Source organism: Malaya genurostris, chromosome 2 (genome assembly GCF_030247185.1).
Source record: "Malaya genurostris strain Urasoe2022 chromosome 2, Malgen_1.1, whole genome shotgun sequence".
Classification (NCBI taxonomy): Eukaryota; Metazoa; Arthropoda; class Insecta; order Diptera; family Culicidae; genus Malaya; species Malaya genurostris.
The window spans coordinates 161,233,167-161,244,021 of NC_080571.1; the positions used below are offsets into that span (position 1 = coordinate 161,233,167).

General features: G+C 42.8%; 1 protein-coding gene and 1 long non-coding RNA gene across 2 annotated transcripts; both read left to right on the forward strand.

Annotated features, from left to right (window-relative positions):
• The first annotated feature begins 2,701 nt into the window (after positions 1-2,701).
• LOC131432089 (uncharacterized) lies at positions 2,702-3,319 on the forward strand. The gene is made up of 2 exons (XR_009229782.1): positions 2,702-2,947; positions 3,011-3,319. It is a non-coding gene; the product is annotated as an uncharacterized LOC131432089 (long non-coding RNA).
• Positions 3,320-7,197: 3,878 nt separating this feature from the next.
• LOC131428950 (uncharacterized) lies at positions 7,198-10,032 on the forward strand. The gene is made up of 3 exons (XM_058593008.1): positions 7,198-9,588; positions 9,663-9,947; positions 10,018-10,032. Exons 1-3 carry the CDS (start codon positions 7,198-7,200, stop codon positions 10,030-10,032), a joined length of 2,691 nt encoding a protein of 896 aa, XP_058448991.1.
• Positions 10,033-10,855: the final 823 nt, after the last annotated feature.

Sequence of the window (10,855 nt, forward strand, 5' to 3'; positions counted from 1 at the left end):
TAGTTAATAAAGCTGCAAAAATTAATTATTCAAAATTGAGTGTTTTAGAAAAATATTATTAAGCTGTTTCAACTAAACGTTTTCTTCAAAACAAACATCTGATCAAAATGAATCCAGAGCTATATTTTTGACCGATATAACATTTGTCTAAGTGTTTTCAAATGATAAATAATTACATGTTATAAGGGGAGAAAGTTTTCAGAATGAACAATTATCTCTACTGGCAACAGTGATCGCGAGGCTTTTATTATTTACAGCAGGGAGAAACCGGAATAAGAAGAGAAATATTTTTCTGGAAAAAGAAGCCAGTTTTCTGGCCCTGTCCTAGGTAAGGAAGGGCGATCTATATTAGTTCTTTGGAAACCAGCTGAAGTCAGAAACAGATTTTTCCATTAATAGTACACTCAAAAAATAAATTACATTAGTTTTATGGGATTACTCACGTAAATGCAGTGCTTCATTTATATTTGATATTCTACGTGATGTCTATGAATAACATCTGGAAACCAAGTACAAGCTATGTGATTTTCACATAATCTTCAAATGGAGAGTCCCATGATCGAAGTTTAAGTGAATTTGCTCTATGAAAATTTCAAATCTCAAAATGGCTGACATGTTGGTGGCAGGCTTGAACATAATGCATTCGTTATTGGAAGTTTTTAAAGGTAAGTAAAGTTTCAAAACAGCCCTGACCTGGAAGGATTCTTAGTGTCAGTAGGATCCATAGTACTAGCCATGCAATGATTATGTACAATAAGAATCGGCTGCGAAGTCTGTTGAAACAGAAAAGCCAAATTCCACGAAACGAATGTAATGCCCGGACTTTGCTTCTACAGTTTCAAAACTAGTGTAGTACTCAATATACAATTTTGCGCTTAGTTTTAGTAGAATGCGATATTTGCTTGTTCGAGCTCTTGATCTCCGGAAGTATTTAGAACCAACAGCATACGAAAATATTTTCGATCTTATAATTTCCGGGAGAAAACAAAATGTAATTCAAGTTTGAAGTAAGAATTTTTGATTAATTGATTTATATTTTCAGAAATCATAAATAGAAAAACTTCTGTGGGTACCGCCGACTCTATTGTTTACAAAGGAATTAACTACAAAATAGGACAGTTTGTCATAATTTTTTTATTGGATCAAGCTGTACTCTATGAAATCAGAGATTTTATCGTTAGATGAAATATTTCACTTGATTTTGCAATTATGGGTAGTCATTGGTCAAAATGAGCACTATGTCGCGATTGAAACATCAGGTTCATTATTACTGGTATTGATTATTTTAATCGACGACCAACAATAGTTTTAAATGTAGATAATAATTTTATACTTAGAGCTTAGTATAAGTTTAATTTCATTGAGTTACTATTCGTTAAGGTTGATGATGTAACCATTAATATGTAAATAGATGTAAAATAACAAGCGATCCGTTAGAAATGCATTCTGCAAATAAATGCCTTTTTAATGTTAGTTTTAACTGAGTTTTATATACTATACAATCATGTACCATTTCATGTAATTATTATGTGATTTTTTGATGTTTAAGTCATGTAACTATTACGTGAAGTTCTGTTAAAACATATGAAAATCACGTTGTATCCAACGGACAATTTATTACCTATTGAATAAGATGCATGATATATGAACAATCAGATACAATTCATTTATCTACCCCATAGAATTTATGTGAAAAGTTGGGTGGATGAGATTCATGTATGTTTTCAAGTAGAATTAACGTGATTTCTTTTTTGAGTGTATAACTCTGCGTGTAAACAGAGTTGCCAGGATATTTTTTCAAAAACCTACCAATACTCAAACATTTATCTGGGTTTGTCTGGGTTTCAGGAATTGACATATTGTCGCAAAACTGAAATGTAGAGGCGCTGCTTGTTAAGAGATGATACTTTCAGCAAGAGCTGTCAAATCGGTAGGAAAATTTCTAATTACTTCACCTTTTCTTCAATTTCTTATGAATACGGGCAACTTCATTTGAAAAATCATACACTCAAATAAAAACACGCTTAAAAATAGTTACTCAAAAATGAGTAAGATCTCACTCATCTACAGAAAAAGTGGAATAACTCTAATTTAGAGTAACTCCGAAGTTACTCAAATTTGAGTTCTTCCACTGGAAACGATATTTGGGTAAAATCTACTCATTTACTGAGTAATACTTTATTTGCACATGTACCAAAAATAGAATAACTATTATCCAAATTTTGAGTGAAATTTTATTTCACATATACCAAATTTTCAAAAAAATTGCTCCTTTTCTAAGTGTATTGTAAGTAATAGTGTAAATATTAAGTAATTGAACTCAATACTATATCAAGTGGTTGTTGCTTGGAGTAGTGTGTCAATCGCAAATTAACATACATGTCAGTTATGCTCAGGCACCAATCATACACTTATTCCTCAGAAATGACATTTGAGCATATTCGGTTTCATTCTAAAGCACAACACGGAGTTTATCATTCCGGTTTTTGCAGACACAACACCGTTTGTGTTGAGCGACTCACCCTCGAAATACGCGATCTCACTAACAAAATATACAACCTGTTGTTACAAATGGTTATTACAACTTTTAGACTGATCTTGCGAATAGTAACAAAAAAAACGAGTTAATGCGTTAAACTCAAATTTAGAGTAGGAGTTACTCAATATCATTGATGATAACTACTCAATTTTTGACGTTTCCATGTATCATTTGAATATGAGTAACTAGTACTCAAACTTTGAGTAACTTTTTCTTAGCGTGTAGAATGGTTTCAAATGTCAAATTGAATATTTTACGTGACGAAAATGAATGTTATACGAACATCCCCTAAAATAAATAGAGTCATCACATAAGGTTTACGTGAATTGACCAAACGTCAAACAATCTACGTGAATTTCCAGTGTAAAAAACTCGATTTTGAAAATGGCGAGCAGTGGCCCTCGAAGTGTAAGTAGTGTAAATATTTGCGAGTTATTTAATTACAATTTTTTACTCCATCGACCATTCCAGTATGAAAGTTTCCATGTGTTTAACTGGACCGAGTGCCTGCGTGAGTCCGGAAGTTTACCCGCTCCTGCCGAATGCTTCAAACAGGCCGTCGGTGTGAAGCTAGAGACACTGGAACCATGTAATGCGACTTCAACCTGCATCGGTAGTGTTGTGGGAGTTCTTGGATCTTGACTGCGGCTTCGGTTGGATGGCAGTGACAACATAAACGATTTCTGGAGGCTTGTCGATTTGAGATACCACGACGTTATTAGTTGCTTTTTAAGCCATTATAATTGTATGACAATTTTTTGATATAAATGTTTTATATTTCATGGCATTTTTCATTTCATAGATTTATATCAAGATCTGGCATCTCCCTTTCGACTTCAACCAATATATAAAATAGTAATTTTCTGGTATCTAAATTTGATACGAACTGATAGATTATAGTGAAATGAACAGTACATTACATTTTACCTATGAAACACGTATCTTTTACTGGATTATGTATAAAACTCAGTTCGTACCGAGCACTCAGCGCGATCGGTTCGTTTTTTCTTTCTCTCCGTCTCGTGCGTGCGTTGTATTATACTTCCCGTGAATTAACGAAATAGCAGCGTACAGTAAAACACAATTAACCTTTGTTGAGCACCGACTGCTCTTTATAACGTTAGAAAAAAAGCCGAATCCTATTCAAATAGGACAAATTAGAGTCTCCTAAAGTCGCGTCCCCGTAGTGGGATCGTGCAACCACCATTTTGTAGCAACTCTAACCCCAAATGACGCTAGACAAAACTACACCAGACGGTGGCGGAGGACCGTCCCCATCACATAACCTACCAGCGTATCTAAACAGCGGTGATGTCATCGATACTCGAACGCTCCTACTGCGAGCAACTAACCTCCAGGGAGAAACAGAAAATCGCTTGCCATCTGACCCGTTCCTCATATATCAGTCCGTAAAAGCTGTACTACAACGGAACCCAAACGACGTACTATCCGCCGCTAAAGAAGGCAGAGGCAGTAGATACATACTAAGAACGAGCTCAAGAAAAGTATATGGAACCCTACTCGACATGAAGAGCCTAATAAACGGACAACCCGTAGAAATCATCCCTCACCCCACACTGGATGTGACACGTGGCATCATCTATGACCTAGACACTATGGGCATGATAGATGAACAAATGACAGAAAAATTGAGCGATCAAGACGTGATAGCGACTAGACGAATCACCAAAATGGTCGACGGTAAGGTCACCAACACACCCCTCACAGTTATCTCTTTCCCCGGATCATACCTGCCCAGCCACATATACATCGGCCTAGTACGCACCAGAGTCGAACCCTACTTCCCGCGACCTATGTTGTGTTACAACTGCGGCCGCTACGGCCACGGAAGTCGCTCTTGCAAACAACCAACGACATGTCTCAACTGCAGCGAAAGACACGACACCAACCGAGAAGAGCCATGTAAGGCAAATAGCAAGTGCATCAATTGTGGTGAAGGACACTCCACCCGGCACCGCAAATGTCCAACATACATCATGGAAGAAAAGGTCATAAAGGTGAAAATCTCGAACAACATCTCCTTCCCTGAAGCGAGAGCAATCGTGGAAAAAGAACACAGAACTACCAGCTACGCCAATGCCCTTGGGGATAGGTTGAATTCCAACTCTGACGACAAAGACAGAACAATAAGAGTACTCAGAGAAGAAATAAACAAGCTCCGGCAGAGCAACTCAAACCGTCAAAACGAAGACGCCAAAGACCGCGAAATTAGTTCTCTAAAATTGCAACTGGCAGAAGCTAGAGACAAGTTCAACCAAGTCCTTGACGAGATGAAAATCCTGCGAATGGCTTTTACCGAAATCAGCCAACAGACCACCCAGCATAAAGGAACCAAAGTAACACAACAGATAGATGAAAAAACTAAACCCAACAGTCCTACGTCGAACCAAAAACCAACCGCCCTCCCAACTGCCATGGACACTGACGTTAACAACAGCAAGCAGCACAACGAACGCGACGACCAAACAGACCGAAGCCACTTGAAAGGAAAAAACACCAAAAGGGATCGAAAAACACGCAGCCCGAACCGAAAAATCCAGCGCGACGACTCATCAATCGAGAAACGAAGCCGATCACGTCTAAGCCGTGAACCAAAAGCCTCCACAACAACCACACGCACCAACTCAAGTGATGAAGGAGACTACTACGGAATACTAAGGGCAAACATCTCTGATTAAACGGAACAAACAATACAAAAGACGATGCACGATAGCAACCCAAATAAACTGAACTGCACTCCAACAAAACCACCCACACCAAGACACCAGAAGGAAGAAAAAGACACCATAAAACCGACAAGCAAACCCACACCCGCGTCGACCCCGTCCGGAGACGTCCCGCCACCAGGCGATGCACCTCCGGCGGCTGTTGACGTCGGGTACCTGGGTATCCCCCAGGCAAGTGTAACAAACAATTACAATATACCAACAAAAAGCTCCCCACATTTTTGTCTACCCCTGTCATTACCAACTAGCACATCATCGACCAGCCAGACGACGACCGACCATGTGGCCCTCTACTGTCCCCCAACGGCCGTTGAGGGAACAAGCAGAAGAACCGTTAGCCACGATAAAATAACACCACCAAAAACAATCATTCCACTCGGGAGTAACCAGCAACCATCACACACAAGACATTCAAGGGAAATCTCCGGCGTTCCGGACTCTCCCAGCGCCCCCGCGTGGCGGGGGGCCGAGGGAAAGACACCCGACTGCCTACTACCACACCTCCTAACCAAACCCTACGAAAACCTGACATCCAAAGCACCCACCGACAGCCACCGCGAACCCAGCCCGATACCTGGCTGCTCATGGTACAAACCTTACATCAACAACATACAGAACGACGAGCAAACAAACTATGCACTCAACCACATCACTGACCAGCCAAATTGGAACACCCGCGAACCAGCCACGGACTACAAATCGGTAGAAGAAACATCGAACGGATCCAGAGAGCGCAACGAAAGGAGAAACCCGAACCTGCCTCGGAACCATACCAAGCCATACATCAACACCAACAAAGGAAAAAACTCCCCTTCCAGCTCAAACTCCGACCGATCAACCTCATCACACACGCAAAAACACTGTACTCTGGCCGTGCAATGGAACATCAATGGCCTAAGGCCAAATCTAGGCGACTTACAGATGATGACATCACGCATCGACCCCCTATACCTTGCTATTCAAGAAACCCACCTAAGAGACACCGACACATCTCCATGGTTGAGCAACCGATACCTATGGGACCTCAAGAGTGGAGCAAACATTTATCAGACCATCGGGCTTGGCATCCGGACCGACCTCCCCTCCGACCCGGTCACTCTAGATACCGACTTGATAGCATTAGCTCGGCGCGTTTCATACCCTACCCCATGCACCATCGTATCGATCTACATCCCTAAGGAGGTTAAAGATATGAAAGACAAACTAAAAAAACTCATCAACCAACTACCAAGCCCGTTCTTAATAATGGGTGACTTTAACGCCCACAACACGTTTTGGGGATCAAAACAGAGCTGCCATCGTGGTAAATGCATCCTAGAAGCTGCCGAAGAGACCGATTCAATTATCCTGAATGACGGAAACACCACTTTCCTACGCGGACGCGCTTCCTCCGCAATAGACATCACCATATGCTCAAACTCACTCGCGACTGCGTGCGGCTGGTCGGTCGCGCACGACAAGGGAAACAGTGATCACTTCCCAATCGAGATAACTTACAGTTGCACACCCCCATCCACCTCACGACCAAAACGATGGCTCTATGACCAGGCCGACTGGGCTTCCTACGAAGACAACGTTTCAGATATGCTGGATCGCGACCGTCAATACTCACCTGAGCAACTCTCCGAAATCATAGTCCGTGCGGCTGAAAGCAGCATACCTAAAACTAGTGGAACTCCGCCGCACCGTGCCGTCCACTGGTGGAATCCAGACGTGGAAAAAGTGCTAAAAGAAAGACGCAAAGCCCTCCGAACACTAAAAAGAACTGCCCCAAACAACCCTCACTGGGAGGAAAGATCCGCAGAATACAAAAAGCTCCGGAACCAAGCAAGGAAAGCTGTAGCAACCGCAAAATCTGACAGCTAGAACGAATTTTTGAACGGGATTAGTCCAGACACATCGACATCAGAAATGTGGCGAAGAGTAAACGCACTGAGCGGTAAAAGGAGACAAAACGGTTTCTCCCTCATGGCAAACGGGAATTTAATCGTTAATCCAATAGACATAGCCAACGAGATCGGCAAATACTTCGAAAGCCTCTCGTCTAACGAATCCCTTCCTAGCACTTTCATGAAGCAAAAAATAGAATCTGAAATCACCCCCACCTCATTCGTACCAAACTCGAGACAAGCATACAATCAACCCTTCTCGGCTACCGAACTAGCAGCCGCACTAGGAGCGGTACGCAGTAAATCAGCAGGCATCGATGACGTCAGCTACCCTTTACTCAAACATATGCCCCCAGTAGGAAAACGAGCACTATTAGATGCCTTCAATCGAATCTGGGAAGGCTCTCCCATACCGGATGCTTGGAAAATCGCGGTAGTAATCCCCATCCCCAAAAGATGCCAAGGAGTCAGATCTCCAAGTGACTTTCGTCCAATCAGCCTCTTACCTTGTTCCGCAAAAATCATGGAAAGACTCGTCAACCGCCGTCTGACTACCCTCCTTGAAAAACGTAACTTATTGGACCGCCGACAATTCGCATTCCGGAAGGGACTAGGTACCAACATCTACATGGGATGCCTGGGTAACTGCATCAACAAAGCACTAGCTGACGGCTCGCACATAGACATCGCAATTTTAGATATTGCCAAGGCCTACAATACTGTTTGGCGCGAAGGTGTCCTACGACAATTGCATCAGTGGGGAATCCGTGGGAATCTCGGTCTCTTCCTCAAACAGTATCTTAACAAGCGAAACTTCAAAGTCAGGATTGGCGGGCTCCTGTCCAGCCAATTTAATGAGGTCAACGGCGTACCGCAAGGCTCTGTACTGGCAGTCACGCTGTTCCTCATCAGCATGAACTCCATGTTCGCGACCCTACCCAAAGGCATACACATATTCGTCTACGCAGACGACATCCTACTAGTGTCTATCGGAAAAACAATTGCTCGCACAAGGATAAAACTACAGTCAGCAGTCAACGCCGTAGGCAAATGGGCCTGCTCGGTAGGATTCAACATCTCCGCACCAAAGTGCGTATATACACATTGCTGCGCATCACAGCACCGAGCTACGGATAGACCAATAAAACTTAACGGAGCAAACATCCCTTTTAAAAAACAACCAATCATACTAGGGGTAACGATCGACCGGAAGCTAACCTTCAAGCCTCACTTTCAGAAGGTAAAAAAGGACTGCGAAAGCAGGAAAAGGCTGATGCGCACTATCACCTCACGTCACAAAAAATGCAACAGACAGACCGCACTACGCATCTGTCAGGCCATCATACAAACCAGCAGCAACTGGATCGAATTAGTAAGCACACTATCCCCACTGTTCCATGGAGCGATTCGAATCGCTTCAAACTTACTCCCCAGTTCGCCCGCAGAAGCCACATGTATCGAAGCCGGCACCCTGCCCTTCCAATGGACCACAGCAGTAGCCATCGTTAGGCGAGCCCTAGGCTTCCTAGAAAAGACGTCAGGAAACGACTGCGTACTCCTACAAACGGCCAAGACCGTATACGAGAATTTCGCAGGAACCCGCCTTCCGAAACTAGCACGACTAATCAGAGTGACTGACCGTCTGTGGTTCGAACGCGGCCCAAATCTGGACATTAGTCTGTCCCACCTAATCAAAGTTGGAGATCCCCCAAGCACTAACTTAGAACGATACAACCGACTAGTCAATCGCAGGTATACCAACCACACCCGACTATACACAGACGGGTCTAAACTGGATGATAGCGTTGGAATCGGAGTCAGTGGTACCGAACCAGGTCTCGCACTCCGCCTCCCCCCATCATGCTCTATTTTTTCGGCGGAGGCTGAGGCAATCGTTATCGCCACTTTAAAAAAACCAGAAAACATACCCACCGTCATTTTCTCGGACTCTCTATCCGTAATCTCAGCTCTACAATCCGGAGAATCACGGCATCCCTACGTACAGCAAATCGAACAAAACTGCGATCCACTCACAACACTATGCTGGGTACCCGGCCATTGCGGCATACGCGGCAATGAAGATGCAGACCGTCTAGCCGCCTTGGGCCGACGATCGCGAACCTTCCACACCAAAAAAGTACCGGCATCCGATATCGCTAACTATTTCGAAAGAATAGCCACCGACCACTTCATAGCGCACTGGCGTAATCAACCTGGCCACACCCAGAAAATTAAGGGTTCACCTGACCGATGGGTCGATCGCAACAACAGAATCGAACAAAAAATACTATCACGCCTACGAGTGGGACACACCAGAACGACACACGCCCATACCATTTCCAAAGTCAGCCCCACCATCTGCGGAACCTGCAACACCAGATTAACAGTAGAACATATCCTAGTGAACTGCAGAGTATACGAAGACCTACGAGAAAAATTCAACTTTCCGAGCTCCATTCGTGAAATTCTGGCGAACGACCCAATCAGGGAACAGACACTACTCTCCTTCCTCAAGGAAGCCAACCTCCTCGAGTCCATATAACACAACAACTTCATCTTCAACAACATCCTGGCCCTCTGCCACATCCAGAACGGATGATGGAGAGGATTCAGGTGGCCACACCACCTGACACCAAGCAAACAAGCCTACCGACAACCGTACGCGAACGAATACCACCACCACCATCCATCGCGGGCCCTCCGCCACACCCGCAAGGGCTCGTGGGGAGGACTCCCGCGGCCCCAGAAGAACTAGGACCAACCAGCACTAGAGTACATAATGAGACATTGTTCATATTAGTATATCATGCTAGGCAAATACAATGTAGAATTTCCCCCACAGCCAGTCGGCGAATGACCTAAAATAGGTTAAAACCGAAATAAATAAATAATAATAATAATGTATAAAACAGCTTTTAAATGCCAGTCCATTAAAACCTATGTGAAATGATGAGTAGAAAATGTAAGTGTTACTACTTTGTAAAATAATTTCTATTCATGTTTCAGTAGAACCAGAAATCAGTAATGATTTTCATCGCTACTAGCTTTGACGCTTTGTTGAAAACGTAGCACATCCCTACATATGCGAGTTGTTTATAGCGAGAAAAGGAAAAAAGAAAACCAAATTTTAACAAAACTCGCACGAAATCTCGCGAAAGAAAAGCTTTCTAACTGATATTTTTCGCCAAATGCATAGTAAAATCATTTACTATGTTTTTGATTTTTCGTGAATCGGGTTAGTATTTTAGAAATTTGCAATTTAGCGCTACCTTAATACGGATTTCAAAAGAGGCTTAAAAGCTTTTTCGTATGAGCAAACTATTAGTATTAGTGACAAGAAGCAGTCTCGGCATAAAATGCGGAATTTGATCTTTCTGTTCTTACAGACAGATGGAAAGAATTATTTCTCATCGAATATACAATTCTACAGCCATCATGTTTATTTTATTGTCGATATTTAATTTTATTAGTGGATGCAGATAATACAGATTTTTTATTCAGAGTAAGACAAATTTCCTATGAAAAAATCTGGCATCTCTGCTGCAGACAGAGTTGGCGCGAGAAGTTGTTCCGAGCTGGTGACATTAGCACACCTAAAGCGGGAATTATATTAGCATCAAATCATTCAGAACCTACCAGACTCGAGAAATTCGCTCACCTTTCACTCTCCCTTTGATTTG

Bases quoted from the DNA above. Each gene is read 5' to 3' on its own strand.
- LOC131428950 (XM_058593008.1), top strand. From the start codon at position 7,198: ATGTGGCGAAGAGTAAACGCACTGAGCGGTAAAAGGAGACAAAACGGT. The intron at 9,589-9,662 runs GTATACGAAGAC...CGACCCAATCAG, and splicing joins ATATCCTAGTGAACTGCAGA to GGAACAGACACTACTCTCCT.